Here is an 18855-nt window from a genome sequence, read left to right as displayed (position 1 = left end):
TTAGGGCATTTATAATATCCTAAGAGAAAAATCACAGATACAGGAAATTCTATATTATCAGAAACACACACACACTTCTGAAATAACAGAATAGAAACTGAGTCTGTAATTATTGGAAAAATGAAGAACAGAGGGATGGTTTGTCAAATCGGATTATCATTTTGAAGAAGTAGGAAATTCTTAGAGGTTATCTAATCCATATCCATCCCATGTACATCATCTTATTACAAGGAAAAAAACTCATGATGAAGAAAAGCTGTGGTGATGTTGAAATTATACATCTTCCTCTTCTTGCTGCTTTCAAAATTATTTAATTTAGTTGGTTTTCCTCTTCCCAAATGAAAAAATGTTCACCGTCAAAAACATAAAATATTTTTAATACATTTCTGCTGCTAATATTTAAGGATGTCTCAAGTTGGCAAACTAGGCAGGCTCGACCAAACATTTCAAAGAAGAAATAATAGTTGATATTTTCTCTTATTACTTGGTTCAGATTTGTCCTTGAGCTCTGGAATCTGTTGTTTAATAAGTTGTTATTCTCATCAACTACTTCAAATATTTCATTTGTCTGATTGTTGGGACCTTGTGTATTTGAGTTCACATCACCCACAACTAACAGTAATGTGTGTAAGAAATTCACACAAAACCTTTTCTTTAAATATAATTGAAATTTATTTAACTTATTTTCTTCCTCTAAGTCCAAGAAGTTAATTCTTTTTGATTTTCTTCTTTTACCCATCAAGTCACGTGTGCTATTGAAATAAAGTTGATCAAATATATCACCAAAGGCTTTATCAATAAATGCCTTTCTACTACTTGCTTTCTTATTACTGAACATGGTCTTGTTTGACTCTAGGAAACAGGGGTGTATTTTCATCCATAAATTGTTGTCCAAGGAATTTTCAATATCAGAATCTTTGCAATATGCAAATCCTCGGTCTTCCTCATTTATAGGTTGGATAATAACTGTTAGTATTGGGCAATGTTGACCACAAAGGGCATAGAGTTTATCCAGAGAGTCACCTTCCTGAAGTGCACCATGAGTATTATTTCCAGGCAATGGCTGGTGTTTAATAGTATCATCAGAGGCAGGATGGACTTTGTTGGCAGCAGTAAAGACATGAGTGACAGAGGTGCATACTCTTTCTGACCTATGATTACCCTTCTCCACTGCATGATGATTTTGTATTTTCTCCTTAGGACAAGTTTTATTTTGAACATCTAGCAAATCCTCCTGAAAAGGCTCAGAGTCTCTACGATGAGGCATGTTAAAATAATTGCATTTCAGTTCAAGGGGTTGAGTCAGTTCCTCCAATTCTGAAGAGGAGAGTTCAGCCATGTTTGGGCCTGGGACCAAATTTCCAAAATGTGAATATGATACCTCATTACTATTCTCAAGTAGAGTATCCACTGATATAGTATCTGCATTGCCACATATGCCAGAATTTTCAGATGATACTCTTAGCAAATGATTTTCTTTCAGGAGCCACTTGCCCTTGTCAATCAGTACTCCTTCCTCTTTGTCCCTGAGGATACTATTATGATCATTTTGTTTTGTTCTATGTTCTACAATGTCTCCCCCATGATAATTGGCCTTCATGTCACTAAAGTCACATTTATCTTGTCTTTCCTCCTGAAATTTCTGCAACTTAGATGAACCTCTGGATACCTGTTCAGAAGAGTCAAATGACTGACCTTCAGAATCATAAAGACCTGCTTTTCTAGCACACTGAAATTCCACAGAATTGTAAGGACAAACCTGAGATCTGTTCGGAGGCCCCGGGAAAAAGGATGGTTTAACAATCTCCACTTTACCATAAAGTTTTTCTATTGTTCTCTTAACAAATCCTTTATTATATTCTTTCTCTTGAGCAATCTCCTCACCGCTGTCATTGGAGCCATCACTGGATGTTTTCCATGGCTGATCATTCTCACTGTCTTGTGTATAGTCTGACCAATCAGAAGTCACTGTTCTCTTGAAGCCGTTTTTAAAATCAAGAGGGGACTCTGAACAACTTCCAATTTCCATGCTTTTCACCATCATTTTTACCTTCGTATTAGTTTCTCCTTCATTGTGTTCCTTTTCTGGAACAGAGCAAAACACTAAAGATGGTGGTGGTGCCAGCCCCCTACTGTTTGCCTTACAAATTACACCATTCCTTCTCTCTTCTTCCACAATGTTCCTGCTAGAGACTTCTATTAATTCCATATTTTTACTAGTCTCTAACTCTTTTTGGATCAATTCGTCAGTGATTTGCTCTCCAGAATTTAGCTTTGTATTAAAGATATCAATGTCCTGCTTTTCTAATTCCTCAAAGGATTCCAGTTCTGAAATGTGTCTTTCATTTGATGTTATTCTTTCAGTTATTGAACCTGATTCTTCAGAAGTCTTTGATTCTTCCTTATCCTTTGATAGCAAATTTTTATCCTGAGATTTCTTTAATAAACAACCTTTAGATTCATCTAGAGCACTATGTTCCTTATCAAATTCTAATTCAGTTGCATTTAGGGAAATACCATAATGGTTTAAATTGCTATTTTGATGTGGCATCAATACATTAAAGCCACGTTTATACCCATGGTCTGCCAAAATATTTAGGTCTTTCTGAACATCATCAACTCTTTCTAACTCTTCAGTGAATTCCAAATTATCAGTATATGTGATTTCTTTGGAATTTAAAAAGTCACTGGTATTGCAGACTTTGATGGGAATGTAGGCCCCATCAATTGGGCAAGCTGTCTCATAAGTATGTTTTTCCTCATGAGCACAAACCTTACGGGAAGATACGGCATCAGTAAGTGAACAGCCCTTTCCTAGGAAACAATCCTGATTCATAGAGGTCTGATCCGTGGTACAGCCATCACTATAGGAAAAAATGTTACTGAGGTTACAAGTCTCTTTTGGAGGATAAATCTTACTCACAGTGCACACCTCACATGGAGAGGAAGTCACCTCTGAAACACAAACTTCAGGAGCACAGTCCTCACTGGCATTTACAGAGAAGATTTTCTGTGCTTTTTCATTTTCAATGCACTTAGAAACTCTCTGAATGTTAGGTGTGGAACCATTTGCAGAAAGACCGACTGGAACCATGTCTTGTCCTTTCTCAGTGAGTCCAAAGGGATTTGTAGTTGACTCCACCAAGTTGGCAACAGCAGCCTTCAAGTCATCAGCTTCCTCTGTGATGGCAACGTGCTTTAGGACCTCCAATAATGCAAGTAATTCTGAAGTTCTGTTGGTAGTCTTGTGAGCATCACCTTGACAGAGGCTATTCACACTTCCCTTTAGGTTTAGCACCAAGAGCCAAGCTAGAAGGACATTAGTGGGTGAATCACATATAGGGGAATGGAAAGGAACATCTACAAGTGAACCTGGCATTTGAACAATACCATTCTGGGTCTGGTGAATACTGGAAACTAAAGCTTGCAGTTGACGAAGCAAAAGTACTAGAAAGCGGTCTTTTGGAGTGGCCTCTTCCATTGGACCTACTTGGATGGCAGCCTCTACACTTTGCCCTTTTGTAGCTAGGTTTATTTCTTGGTAAACAAGGCTTGGTAGACAATGTCCTGACTTTTCAACAGATCCTTGACTTTTAGTGTTATGATCATCAATAGCTGACTGTGACAAAGTACAACATTCATGCAGAGAAAGCAAGCAAGCATCATTCAGAGACTCAGCCTGGCTCTCATGGAGATCTTCGGTGAGTTCTTCACTGTTAGATTTACCTACCTCTTTATCTAGATTATCTCCTGTCAAACTATCATTTTTAGTTATGAGTTTATTACTCTCCGTAACACCGTTATTTCCTTTCTCAGAACTTGTGTGATAATTATTTCCTGCAAAACCATTGTTACAACTTACCACACGCCTCTCCTTTTTGCATATTGGTGCTGATTTTTTAGGTTGCAAAGCTGTATGTGGATTTATGTTCTGCAACCATCTCTGTATATAATTTTGAACTGAATGATGGGTAATGTCCTCAGGAAAAACAGTGTTTTTCAAAGATGGTAAGGAATTTACCCTTGTTGTAGAACGTTGTTTACTTACAATAGTTCCTGATTTTGACTTATCCCCTTTTTGTTTTTTCTGGATTTTTAAAGTTCTTTGTGAATTATTAACTTTTGAAACTAAACTCTTCTTTTCCATTCCTCTCAAATACCAAGATGCTATTTCTGCTTGAGCCTGTGGTTTGCAAAAAGCACTGGGGTTTTGCTCAAGAAAGTTAACCACATGAAATAAATTTTGATTTTCAAAAATATTTTTGCAATATCTGAGTTTATTATGGGGAAATGCTTTATCTCCTTGACCAACTTCTTTTTTTGCAGGGCCTCCAAAGCTTACTTTGTTTAATGGTCTGGCTTTTCTTTTGGCTCTAAGTCCTTGAACCTTAGGATTCTGAATAATATTTAATTTATTTATTTGGAAATTCTTAGAATTCACAGGATTGAGATTACTTTGGGAACAAAAATAATTTGTTTCAATTACCCTATCACTTGCATGAAGGTCTTCCTCACAAAGTAACCCTCCTTCAATGGGACTGTGTGAATCTTGCAATATGGTTTCCAGTGCAATTCTACCTCTTGCGTTTATTTTCTTACTAGGGATTCCTTTAGTTGCAATCTCTCTATCCCGATGTCTATAACTTTTCACTTGCTGCTGAGATATCAGCTTTTTGCTTGCAACAGATGATGAAATTTGCTTTTCATCTTCTGAAACTTTTGTTAAACTGCACTGAGAAAATTCATTAATTAGTCTGTCAATTCTTCTGGTGACAACAGAGGATCCTACTGAAGCTGGGGTCTCAGAAATAGATTTGTCAGTTCCAGAATTTTTACTTGAAGAAGGCGTTGCATCTGCTAAAATAGGACAGAACCTATCACTGGTGTTACCATAAGTTTTTGAGTTCTTCATACTAGTTTTATTGTCTGCTGGTGTTGCATTATCAACTATATCTTCCTCCACAACTACGTTTTCTGGTATAGTGTGTGGAAAGCCATTAATATGGGACATCTCTAACATCTTCTGACTTGTAATTTCTGTAACACCAGCACTTATTGAACTTGATTTGAGTTGTCTGCTTCCCTTTTTTCTTTCTAAAGATGACTCCATCTGCTCATTGTTACCTATCTGAACAAGTACTGGTTTGTTAGATACTGATGACATTTTACTGCAAGAATGTGTAAACATGTGATACTCAGATTTATTTTCCCCATCTTTCCTTTCTTCACTATAAGAAAATTGTCCAATCATTTTTTCTTCAACTTCACTTTCAGTTACTAAGGTTACACTCCCTATCACAGATTTCTTTTGTCTCATTCTCTTTGGTCCAGGTGTAGGGGGCCTATAAAAATGATGTTCTGCTTGATCCTGAGTTCCCTGGGTGGTATTTGTGTCCAAAGCAGAATTCTCCCAGCTAGAACTATAAGTTTCAGCCTCTTGATCTGTCATGTGAGTGTTTATCTCCTCTGCTAAACTGTCCTCTTGATTATTGCCTTTCTCCAAAGGTGAGACATCTGCAGACAATGAACATGCTGCAATCTTTAAACCAGATTTCAGATCATCTGTTCTTCCTGGAAAACTGTTTATATCACTCTTTTCATGATTATTAGAAAGACCAGCTCTACTGACACTGGTTGTCCATTTTATGGTTTCCTCTTCTTTTATCTTGAATCGAACTTTCATCTCAACTGTCATGGTGCCATCTTGATTAAAAATAATTGATTTTTCAACATTATCTTCAGAAGGATATATCAATAAATTCTGAGAATCCTTTTTTTCTAAGGCCAAGTAATGTTCAGGAGCGAAGGAATGGTCTGAGTAGCAAACATTATTATGCATTTTGTCAGAAGAAGCAGAATAAATCTGAGACCTTGGCCTTGAAGGCATAAGTGTGCCCACTTTCAAGATTTTAAGAGTACAAGATGCCCCGCATCAAAATACAATGTGGAAGATAGAAAAGTCATATGTACATATATCCAATAGAAGAGGCAGCAAAGAAAGAAGGAAAAAGAAAATAATTAGTATGAAAAATATAATTTTTCTAAATTTCATAGTAAGATATCATTAATATGTTTCTCACCTCTATGTATTCATTAATTATTTGAGTTCACTGTAATATCTGGTACATTTCTATAAATTTTTTCTTTTAAAAAGAACTTATAATCATAATTCAATGAGGGGATTCACAGAATTTTCATTCTTAGTTGAATAAGGCAATTTTAAAAAGGAAAGTATAAAGCAGAAATTGCCAAGTATTCTAGCAAAAATAGATTTTTGTGGCCTTTACTTTTGTTGTTTGATTTTCTTTACCAGTATTGAAATTGGAGTATACCCAAGTTCTGCTCAGTTATTCAAACAAAGCAAGTAATAATTTATGGTGGTATTAATTTTCCCATCTATGCATATCCAAGAGAAGCATCTATAGCATTATGAAAGCTAAAGCATTTTTATAATTTAAAGGCTACATTAATCAAATAATTATTATTAATTTAGCATTCACTTTGTGTAATCAGTGAATCTCATTTAACGTTAGGCACAAAAGAGAGCTAGATATCTAGCTCATAAGGCCTAGATATCTCATTATCTTTATAATGTGTATTCTAGAGATAACCTTGGCACTCATGCTTCTTATACTAAATCAAATTCCTATTAGTGTTTGCATAGAATTTGTACATGCTTGCCATCAATTATATGCCCTTAACTTTTCAAAATATAAACCTAGAAGTATTTTTTCTTATCCCTCTGTACTTTTACCAAAACTTTAAATGAAAATGTCTCACTCATAATTTTTTAAAGTAAAACTTAAGCCCTCAGATTCCCTGAAACCATCAAAAATCATACTCAACAACCCATATTAAACACAAAATAATAAAATAAGTTTAGCAAAATGACCAAGGTAAAATGGTAGTACTGTATACATAATGAATACTCAGCAGCTAATGTGTACAAAACAGAAACATTAATAATTATCTATTGAGATTATACATAAAATAACTAAATGACAACAATAAATAATAAATGAATTTCATCCACTTTAGTAGTAAGTAGAGGATTAATACTACTTATCCATCTCCAATTAAAATCCTATATAATAAAGAGGTAATATGCAAATTAACCATCACACCCTCACAAGATGGCTGCATACAACCAGGCCGGCAGGGGGGTTAGTGAGGGACAACCAAATGACTGAACAAGCAGGCTGCATGGGGCAACAAGGCCGGCAGGAGGGTTAGTGAGGGATGACCAAATGACTGAACAGCAGGCTGCGTGGAGTGACCAGGTCGGTGGGGGGGAGGGGGGGCAGTTGGGGGCAACCAGGCCAGCAGGGGGAGCAGTAAGAGATGACCAGGCCAGCGGGGTGAGGGGGGCAGTTGGGGCGACCAGGCCGGGGGAGGGGCGGTTGCAGTTGGGTGCGACCAGGCTGGCAGGGGGGTTGGGGGCGACCAGGCTGACAGGGGAGGCAGTTGGGGGCAATTAGGTTGGCAGGAGGGGCAGTGAGGAGTGACTAGGCTGGCAGGGGGGATGGTTGGGGGCAACCAGGCCGGCAGTGGAGGCAGTTAGGGCTACCAAGCCAGCAGAAGGAGGCAGTTGGGGGCGATCAGGCTGACGGGGGGGGGGGGGGGGGGGCGGGGGGGGAGGCAGTAAGGGGTCAGGCCTAAACTGGCAGTTGGATATCCCCTGAGGGGTCCCGTATTGGAGAGAGTGCAGGCTGGGCTGAGGGGGACCCCCCCTGCACAAATTTCGTGCACTGGGACTCTAGTTTAAGTATAAATGGCAACCAATACACTAGCATAGAGCTAAAATACTTAGCACAATGAATAATGAAATTAGTCTATCCCTGCACTCCTTAGGATCAAGACACCCTCCTCCTCCCCTATCCACATTGTGCAGTATTTCCTAAAAAATTATCAATCTAGATTATTGTTAGCCATCATGAAGTGGCTACATAAACCTTTGCTTTAAATAAATAAAAAGTGAGTCTAAGGGCCTGTGTTTTTTCCTTCAATAAGTGGAGAATACATGTAGTTAGAGATTTTTAAAAATACAGTCACTCAGTGGATAGAGCGTCGGCCTGCGGACTAAGGGTCCCGGGTTCGATTCCGGCAGGGGCGTGTACCTTGGTTGCGGGCACATCCCCAGTGGGGGGTGTGCAGCTGATCGATGTTTCTCTCTCATCGATGTTTCTACTCTCTATCCCTCTCTCTTCCTCTCTGTAAAAAATCAATAAAAGTATTTAAAAAAAAAAAAAAAAAAAAAAATACAGTCACTCAACTAACCTACTGAGCTCTGCATGATATAATTAAGAGAAAATTGTAACTACCAGAGATGTCACCTACATATTCCATAGAATTCCTCTCCAAATAAAGAACTGCTGGAATTTTTTTTTTAATCTAGGTATATGAAAGAAACCCATACCTCATCAATTCAATTTAAACAGAAATATCACAGATTGATTTGGAAAAAAATCTTTTACAAATTATGAAATAACCTTTTATGATACTTTTCAACTATAAGTATAATCCATTTCAGTTTAGAATGTTTTTTATCCCATTTTCTCTTCTGTGATGAAGAAAATTGGTCATTTAAACATGGATTTGTTGTTGTTGAGCTAAAAAATCTCAGTACTAAACAGAAATGCTGTATATTTAAGTGACTTACTCTTTCTGCTTTCTGACCTAGTATTTCCCTTGGGGTACACACGACGAGAGATCCCTGGTAATCTAGCTGGCAGCAAGTACTTCTGGATGTCATAATTTCCTGGTTTAAATGGCTCCCTCCCTGCTGCCACCACAACTCCAGGGCTCACAATCACGGCCTCGAGACTGGGTACCTAGAAGAAACCAAAGAGGTACGGTCCTTACATAAGTAGCATGAAGTTTTGTTCTTTCCATAGGATAACTGTACAACTGATTGAATCAATTCAACAACCTCCTGGGCTTGAAAGAGATAATCACCAAGTATTTGTTAGGCACCAATGATGTATACAAAATAACGAAATACCAAAGTGTGTATGGGTGGGGGGTTGGAGGGGTAGACCAACACCCTTATTGAGCCTCCATACTAGCTGGAAAAAGACCTGTCTTCCGTCAAACTAAATAAATCTTTAAAAGGCATGCAGTACCGCCCCTGCCTCCCCCACCAAAGGACCCAGCTGTAGCCAAATGTCTACCCTGAGCCAGGTGATGAAGGGCCTGGTGGAGGCACCAGGACCAGGAAGGTGAGCTCTTGTGGACGCACGGGGGACTCTCCATCAGCACGGATCCCAGGAAAAGTCTTTCTCTCCCTAACAGAATACAACTCTGGGGGACGCCTTTTCAAGAAATATTGTCAAATGAGAACCTTTGCCAACACATTACATAACTCATTGCTCAGGGAAGGCAGCAAGGGGGAGGGAGCCTGGGAGAAAAACCACCCTCCCGGGGAGAAAAAGCAACGGCCCACGAGGGTGGGAGCTCACAAGCACACGCAAGGGCACCCAAGCCTTCCTTCCCGGGGCCGCCGTCCCGCGGGACGTGAGCTCGGGCACGAGGAGCTTCCAGAACCCTTACCTTCCTTCCATCCGTGGAGTACAGCTTGGTCACGCGGCACCGCATGACCTCCGCCAGGTGCTGCAGAAAGGCCTCGAAGCTCTGGGTGACCCTCCTGCTCAGCAGAACCACGCGCCTAGCCTTCGGGTCCCCGTTCCTGAAAACCAGCAGCCTGCGTGGGGCGCGCAGCATGCCGGGAGCAGCGGCAGCGGGCAGGCGGTGCGCATGCGCGCCGATGGCCAGGCTGCTGTGCCAGGGCCGCGGGCGCCGGCTGGCCTTGCCCAGGTCCACGGGCTGCACCCTCCTGCTGTGCGAGCACAGGTACGACTCACCGTCCTCCAGCTGCTCCAGGCACGTGATGCTGTGCCTTCCCCGAGGGGTGCTGATGTTCCTCACCCCAAAAGGTAGAGGCACCTTCCTGGACAGGCTATCCAGCAAAGCATCGAACGTCTTAAAGGAACGAGGGTTGACCACCACCCTGACCCCCCCAAACTGCGGGTCTCCGCTCTTGTAGAAGCTGATCCTTTTGGCCACCACGGGATGAGTGACGCTCAGGTGGCGAAGAGAAGGAACTTGACCTTCAGAAGAAGTCGGATGAATCATGGAAAAACTAGAAGAAGGCGTTTCACTCATTTTGGCCAAGACCTAGAGAAGGGAAGAAAATTATTCATCTCCAGAATAACAGCACCATAAAGAATACATGATAATGATAATGCAAACTAATTGTAGTTGTAGATATCCAGGCTTTTCCCAGGATTTCGTTCATTCATTTATTCATTCATTATACCTGCCTGTTTTGAAAGATAATTTTAAGGGGCTAACAGTAAAAGGACATAAATGAAACAGTTAAATAATGGTATTTCTCATTTAAAGATTAAAAACAACCTAAAGACATTAATAAGTGACTAGGTAAATAAATTATGATATATGCACTCATGCAATGGAAAGCTAGGCAACCATTACACATGACTTTGTAGATCTGTATTTATTGGTATAGAAAAATGATCATGGTCCATTACTACGTGAAAACGCAGTTTGTAAAATACATATACTATGGCATTGCTAGTGTATTCAACAGCCCTCCCTATCCATGGATTTCACACCTGTAGATAAAACCAACTGCCGATGGATGATATTCAGGGGAAAAAAAGTTACGTTTTTTGCTGATGTGTACTATGTAGTTAGGCCTACAATGGTTGCATCTGTATTGAATATGTACAGGCCTTTTTCCTTGTCATTATTCCCTAAACAATACAGTATAACAACTATTTATATAGCATTTACATTGTATAGGGTATAATCATCTCGAAGTAATTTAAAGTATAAGGGAGGATACACATAGGTTATATGCAAATACTGTGACATTTTATATATGGGACTTGAACATCCATGGATTTTCTTATCTGTGATGTTCCTGGAACCAATCCCCCCATGGATACTGATGTTCAACTTGTACATCAGAGGTGGGCAAATGTGGGTTAATAATAATTAATATAATAATAAATGAATAATAATACAAGAGTAAACTCTGTTTTGTGTACTCACACCTGTAAACCTACTTTTGCCCACCCCTGTATTTATTATACTAGTAGAAAAATTCTAAAAGTATGTGCAGCCCACTATTTATGACAATTATCTATGGATGGCAGTGCTAGGGATAATATTGATGGGTTTTTTTATACATTGCTAAATGTTGTGAATCTTTAAAATTAACAGGTATTCTTGAACAATTAAAAAAATAAAGAGACATAAATTAGAAACCATCCACTGAGAAAATTAGTTCTGCATGCCCTCATAGTTAAGAAAAAGAGGGGAAATAGGAAAGGTTTATAAAGTTCAAATTGTCTGTTGGAGGCAACCAAATGATTTCATTTGGAGGAAAATGTTTTCTGACATTAAATTCTAGAAGAAATGTATCACATAAACCCTTAAATAATAGCCACATTAAGATTGTGTAAAATGTTTCTATTACAGATTGTAGAAGGCAGGAAAATTATCTAACACACCACTAATCCTGCTTGGAGAAACTGCAGTAAATAACCCAGTTTTGAATGACAGCATTGTTATGGGCACTGAAACTGGTGCAATGAGTACTGCTCCCACTACTGGTTCTCAAATGAAAACTTCAGGAAGGAATTTCAGAGCCATTTTCAGCCAATCTCTGAGAATCTGACTGACAAGTAAGCTTCTTGTGGACGGGTTTATCTGTTTGGGGGCTTGTTTGCCATTTGCAGCATATATAGGTATTTTCTATTGTTTTAAATCAATATAATTATTAGTGTCTTTTGACATGGTAAAAAAAAAAAAAAACCTCTGCAGCCTTGAAGACAAATTAAACACACTAAATAAATGTGATCAGTATTATAGAGATGACAACAGCGTGTTTGCCATTATAAATGAGCTATAATAAATCTGGCCCAAATCTCCTACCTAAATGTTTGCAAGTTGTCACCTAACATTATCCAGTATAATTTGTAAATCTTACTTCTATGTAACTTAGGAAAATGAATTTAAAGATCAACCTATAAATTAGGCGTCTGCCCTTCTGCCTCCCCACGGGGTTTAAAGCAATTATAGTACTTAGGACAATAAAGGCAGCTGCAGCAGGCATTCGGATCAGGACTGGGGAATCCAGCTTTGCCATGGAGTCAGCAAACTGCAGCCTCTTCTCATCCTCTGCTCATAAACTGTGTCCTGACCTTGAGCGCGCTGCTTAATCTCCGCACCCTCACCAACCATAAGAGGGAGGAATTCCTTCAGTATTTAAATAAAAGACTCCAGAACTCCTTGCCTCCAATTACTTTTTAGGTTGGTTTTACGTACACATTTTTCATGAATAGTGTTTGAAATACATTTTTCTCCTAATTTTGGAAAATTATATTTATGTGTAAGTACATAGTGAGGCTTTTCATTTCAATAGCTTTCTGACGGATCTCACTATTTGGAGAGCTGTTGACCTGGTGATCATGATGGGAACACAGTTATGTGAGCTGCTAGGCTAAGGGTTTTGGTTTGTTGGTGTGTTTGTTTGTGGAGGGCTGGCTAAAAAAGAGAAAGGAGATTTTGTGCTGGGACCAGGAAGGAGAACATAGAAGACTGGAGGCCTGATGCACAAAATCGTGCCAGGGACTTGGCCCTTGCAGCCCCAGCTGCCTCACGGCCCCACCCCCCCCACCCCGCCCACTGGTTGTTCTGGAAGGTTGTTCTGCCATCCGGTCTAATTAGCATATTAGCTCGTTATCATATAGGATAAGGATAATTGGAAAGAAGAGGCCCCATTGTTCCTATCCCACTGCTGCCCAGCCCTGAGCACCGGTTTTGAGTCTGATGCATGAAGGGCAGAAGCTGAAAGTACCATGCCCTGGGAAGATGCCAGATGCCCATCAGTGAAGGGGCATTTGCAAGGAAGTACCTGCAGCAAGGTGATTGCTAGCACCTTGATGAGGAGGCAGTGGCAAAAACACAAGTTCGTATGTTCCTAGTGGCATGTAAAAGGATCTCTGGGAACTCCCAGAATCACTGGGAGAAGTTTCTAGATAATGGTGAGATTTTTGCATACATGCAGATGAGGCTTAAAAGCCTATGGTAAGGTGGGCGTTGTGTGTATAGCATAAAACATGATGAAGATTCAGTGTTATTGTTGACTAAAAGGATCTGTGTGCATACAGTGCACAGTACAATAATCAGGGAAGAGAGTACAAGCCAGATTCCTTCCATGGGAAGTGTTTCCGCTTTTGCCTTGATCATATGTATCTTTTACAGGGATTATGGGAAATTCACAGAGCATCTCAATAGCACGATTGAGGAGGAGTCCAGGGAGCACGAGAATCTCTAGGAGAGATGTGCAGCCCAGCCTGAGGGATTGGGGCTGTGGGTGGGAAGCATGGCAGCATCCAGAGGAAAGCCTATGAGGAGCTGTGGTGCCAGGAGCAGGGGCAGAGTGGTGCAGATGCCCTCCAGGAAGAAGGCAGGAATGAGTGGAGAATCTGCCAGCGCACCGGAGCAAGGCCAGAGGTTGGTTAGTAAGCCTTCACAGTAGTGTCCCCTTTCATGAAACAGAGCTACCAGCCCTCCACAACTTTTTGTTACCCTGACTCCGTTGTGCTTTAAAAACTAATCAGAGCCCTGGTCGGGTAGCTCATTTGGTTAGAGGGCCGTCCCAGTATGCCAAGGTTGCAGGTTCGATCCCTTGGTCAGGGCACATACAAGAAACAACCAATTAATGCATAAATAAGTGGAAAACAAATTGATCTCTCTCTCTCTCTCTCTCTCTCTCTCTCTCTCTCTCTCTCTCTCTCTTTCACCAGTAATAAAAAATGAATCAGAATTCGGATGGAATTTGTTAAATGTTTCTTTACATATGTTTTAAATAATAAGGTTTATTCTATCCCTCTGATTTTGGGATGTGTCAGTAATATACTTAGGGCAGTGGTCTGCAAACTCATTAGTCAACAGAGCCAAATATCAACAGTACAACGATTGAAATTTCTTTTGAGAGCCAAATTTTTTCAACTTAAACTATATAGGTAGGTACATTGTTATTAACTTAATTAGGGTACTCCTAAGCTGGCCTTTGCTAAAAACTCGAGGGGCCAAAGAGCCGCATGTGGCTCGCGAGCCGAAGTTTGCCGACCACTGACTTAGGGGATATCTAGGGAATGAAAACACTCCGTAGCCTAAAGCAGTCTAATTCTCCCAGCAGGTTAGGCTGAAGGAGAAGCGGAAATGGGTAACAAGAGGAACTGTAGAATCTTTAGGCCCCTCACTTTCCTCACTACTGACTTCCCTAGAAGTAACAAACTGTCCTGCCTCCAGCCCAGATTATATTGAAATCTGCTTCTAATGAGTAGGCAGCTTGCTACCAGTATCTTCTCCTCTTCCATTCATTCTCTTCTGTGCCTAGAGTCAGACCATGAACTATCGTGAATAGTTGTGCATGTATGGCTTCTGAAGATTAAGCAGGGTTTTTTGAGCACCTTTTGGTTCCCTGGGGTCATGATTGGTCTCAGTTATCTGTGCTGCTCTGAGCCAAACGCAGTGGTTGCCTCTACCAAGAGAGTTGTACCTTCTCTACACTACTCATTTGACAAAACAAATGGCAGACTTACAGTAGCCATGCATCATTTCACTAATTGTATTTTAACTGTAATTTTCTACCATGAAGTAGAAATAACAGGAAACAAAATAAGGAAAATGGTATATTCATAGTATTAGTTCTGTGGCATTTCAGAGATTTAATGTTGCAAGAAAAATTGGTTCATTTCACAGCTTATCATAACTATGCAGTGGCAGTGAGGGGTGGGAGCTCAGAAAGGAAAGACAAGAGTCCCCTATGGTAGTCACAGCATTGTTGAATTATAAGCAGCTTTCTTTATAATGTGTTGCATAGATTTCTCTAATCGGTAAATAGTGATTTTATAATCAGTAAAAAGAAAATGTTACTCATATTTTATTACACTAGAACTCCTTCATTTCCTGACAGTGAGGTTCCCTTCTACTTCAATGTCAGCGTATTGTGAAGGCTTGTGGCATATTTAGGTATTAGGAATATTTCTTCCTTTTCTAGTGGTTAAAGATAGAACACAGATATGCAATCTAGACATGAAATAAAAAATAAAAGTATAACTAGCTAAGCATAGCTTATTTTCAAAATAAAGATTTCAAATAATTTTGTACTTACCAGAACTTGAAACTTCCTTATTTAAAAAAAAAAAAAAGATGTTTTAAGTTGTTTGTATAATTCCCATGAAGGTTACTGGATATGTAACGTGCTCATTTCGTGCAAAGAAAAGAATGTCTTTGGGTTTATTGTTAGCGCATCCACTCAGGGCTTTAGTACAGCCAATTAACTTAATTCAAGGTGATGCTAATCACCAGACAGGATTCACCTTAAAGGGGACCACAGCCAGAAACAAATCAGTTTCTAGCATGCTCCACAGTTCTGAAATCTGCCTAATTAGGGTGTCCCTTGTATTATCTTGCTTACCTAGTGTCATTCTCAAGAGAAAACACTTTGCCAATTTATAAACATTTCTCTCCCAGACAACCTTAAGTCCTCATTTATTGATGTTGAAGAGAAAAAATTGTTATGCTGCCCAAAATGAAATAGTTTGACAGCTTATCATTCTTTGAAAAGTCATTCTGGGTCAATATTTGCTCATGGTAGTCATTAAATAAGCAAAGGACCTAAGCCTTTTTGTTTTTAATGTAAGCACTCTTCATTACTCATCAGTGTAGTTCTAATGAAAATGGCTGGAAGTGTGAACAAATTCGCTGCTCAGCATCACACAGGACAAATGAGAGAGGCAGAGCATGGTGACGTGAAGTAATTTTACGCTTCTGCATACACAGCACTCTTCCATTGCTTTGCTTAATCATGATGGGAGTTTGAACGTTCCAGGACTTTCCACACATGAAGTCCCCAGATAGCCCTGCAGCCTATCACTCTGCATAGAGTAGATATGGCAGCACATGCCAGATGGCCACGAGATTAGCTGGATTTGTGAGTGATTACAAATCAAATGGCTGATGTGGGGGCGGTAATGGACAGCTAGTGCAATGAGTTGAATCCCAGCCTGAGAGACTGAGATTTATCACAACAGAACTAACACCGATTTTGGAGAAAGGAAAGGACAAGACAAAAAATGATATTTAAGATGATATTCTAGTAGCAGCATTCAGTAAATGTACACAGAGGATGGAAAAGACTGGGGAAAGAAATGCAGCATGGGAACAAATCTTTAAGAATTGGCTTGGAATAAAATGGTGGTTCTGTAATGAAAGCAAAAGGTATCTCCCAAGCGCTGTTGTAGGCTCCACAGAGACAGCACAAATGAAGCACAATCTCTGCCCTCCAGGAACCGTCCTTCTAAAGGGGAAACTAAAGCCCTAGCAGGTTTGGCTCAGTGGATGGAGCATCAGCCTGTAGACTGAAGGGTCCCGGGTTCGATTCTGGTCAAGGGCACATGCCCGGGTTGCAGGCTCCATCCCCAGTAGGATGCATGCAGGAGGCAGGCGATCAATGATTCTCTCTCCTCACTGATGTTTCTATCTCTCTCTCCATCTCCCTTCCTCTCTAAAATCAATAAAAACATATCTAAAAATAAAAAACAAAGGGGAAGCTAATAATGCAATAGGCACCACTCATACCGTATTTGACACACATTCTCAAGTTTCCTCCCTGTATGCCTTCCTCAGAGAGGTTAGAAAGCCAGGTACTCACCTCCCAATCTCTACGTCAGTAGGCTAAGTGATCTTGTTTGGGCCAAGACAATGTAAGAGAGCTCCGAAGGAGCACTTCTGGAAACTTTTGCTTTCTTGGTAAAAGACACACCTGGTGCCACCCCCTTTTCTGTCTTCATGCCTGGAACATGGAAGTAACACATGGCACTACTAAGAGGCAACAAGTATGAAGATAAAATGTTAACACACTAAGGATGGCCAAGTAGAGAGATAGGAGAACCCGGCTGGTGTGGCTCATTTGTTGATAGTGGACCTATGAACCAGAAGTCACAGTTCAATTCCCGGTCAGGGCACTGCTTGGATTGGGGGCTCAACCCCCAGCAGGGGGCATGCAGAAGGCAGCTGATCAAGATTCTCAACATTGATGTTTCTATATCTCTCTCCCTCTCCCTTCCTCTCTAAAATTAAGAAAGAAAGAAAGAGAGAGAGAGAGAGAGAGAGAGAGAGAGAGAGAGAGAGAGAGAGAGAGAGGGAAAGAAGAGGAGAGGGGAGGAGAAGGGAGGAGAGGGGAGGGGAGGGGAGGAGAGGGGAGGGGAGGGGAGGGGAAGGGGGGGAGGGGAGAGGAGGGGAGGGATAGAAAGAGTCCTGATAGCTGTGTGAGCAACTGGACTAATCTGGCAACCACCTAACTCTTCTAATGAGAAAAATTAACCCCACTCCTGATACCAACTGCTGAAATAGAACTCCTTATGGCAAGCAACCATGTCTGACTCTGGGAGATTACATTAAAAAGGAGTCTATTAAAAGAATAGTGAGAAAAAAAAAAGAATAGTGAATTGCTCACAGAATCTTTGAAAGTTCTAAAGAATAAGGATCAAATGTAAGATTCTAGAAACAACATTAAAACCTTTCATAGAACTGGCCTGACGAGGAATCACCTGTACACCACAGAGCCCATGGTGTGAAAGTTCGCACCCTTGCCACTTTTCTGCCAGGAACACAATTATACTTCAAATAAGACCAACCTGGCTATTCACCTTTGCTGTCACCCTAACCAGAAAATCAATTTCATGGGAAGCCTGCTGTTTCACCTTGCTCACCTCCAACCTACACTAGTACCTGTGCCCTCACTGGGGGGAAAAATGGAAAGAAAATATGTAGCTTATTTAGCTCCTACAGGAAGAAATCGTCTTTGCCCTATGAAGATTCATAAGGTGAATAATCTCCCAAACTCAAACAGGGTGATTTGCAAAAATGACTGCAATTCCCTGCAAACCCCTTTCCTATGTAATTTGTAGCTCCAACCATCAAGAGGTGATATCTGGTTTTTTTCTCCCCTACTCCCTGAATTTTTACTGCTTTGACCAATAGAATGAGGCAGAGGGGATATTATGCCAGCAACAAAACTAAACCTGCCTCAAGAGGATGGGTATACTCTGTCCTCCTAAGAATCCTCTATTATTCATGAACTAGAGGCCTGATGCACAAATTTCATGTAAGCGGCTTGGCCCTCGCAACCATGGTGCCCAGCTTCTTCTGTCCGGAAGGTCGTCTGGAAGGTCGTCAGGACCATCATTCTGCTGTTCAGCCATCCAGTCTAATTAGCATACTACGCCTTTATTATTATAGATAAGCCTTGTCTGGCCTGCTAGATGATGAAAAAATCTTATTCCATGTGTCCCATTCACCCCAGCTAACAGCTGGCCAACCCTCAGAAACAGAGCCACCTACCTGATCGCAGACGCATAAGTAAAACCTGCCTAACACAGAAGATCATCCATCTGAGCCCAGTCTGCTTGGCTCACCCAAAGAAGGGTAAGCTCAATAAATGTTTGTTTTAGCCACTAAGTTTGAGGTGATGTTTTATGACATAAAAGCTAATGGACACTAATATAAGTTGATAGGAGAAGATGTGACTTTAAGTGGTGAGCACACAGTGCAATATACAGATCTTATAACATAGAAACCCACATATGAAACATATGTTCATGTTGACCAATGTCACCCCAAACAATTTAATAAATATTTTTAAGCTAATGGAAAAAATTACAGAGAGCATAAAAAATAAAATAGTAAATAAGATAATTTAAGATTTGAAAAAACTAAAGCAGTTTAATTTAGTAGAAAGTGATGAAGTCCACTCAA

The 18855-nt window shown here is 40.4% G+C and overlaps 1 protein-coding gene across 1 annotated transcript; it reads right to left on the bottom strand.

Moving 5' to 3' along the window:
* Positions 1-310: 310 nt before the first annotated feature.
* RP1 (RP1 axonemal microtubule associated) lies at positions 311-10161 on the bottom strand. The gene is made up of 3 exons (XM_054708514.1): positions 9550-10161; positions 8660-8831; positions 311-5898 (listed from the first exon to the last, which is right to left on the bottom strand). Exons 1-3 carry the CDS (start codon positions 10159-10161, stop codon positions 311-313), a joined length of 6372 nt encoding a protein of 2123 aa, XP_054564489.1.
* Between the last annotated feature and the right edge of the window lie 8694 nt (positions 10162-18855).

The sequence above is a fragment of the Eptesicus fuscus genome, chromosome 19, assembly GCF_027574615.1.
Source record: "Eptesicus fuscus isolate TK198812 chromosome 19, DD_ASM_mEF_20220401, whole genome shotgun sequence".
NCBI classification, from domain to species: Eukaryota; Metazoa; Chordata; class Mammalia; order Chiroptera; family Vespertilionidae; genus Eptesicus; species Eptesicus fuscus.
Note: the sequence above shows the minus strand (reverse complement) of the source record. Positions and strands in the feature narration are given on the sequence as shown.

Coding starts and splice junctions, on each gene's coding strand:
- RP1 (XM_054708514.1), bottom strand. CDS start 10,161: ATGAGTGAAACGCCTTCTTCTAGTTTTTCCATGATTCATCCGACTTCT. Junction 8,832..9,549: donor ACTCCACGGATGGAAGGAAG/GTAAGGGTTCTG, acceptor GGTTTCTTCTAG/GTACCCAGTCTCGAGGCCGT. Junction 5,899..8,659: donor TAGGTCAGAAAGCAGAAAGA/GTAAGTCACTTA, acceptor AAATCTTGAAAG/TGGGCACACTTATGCCTTCA.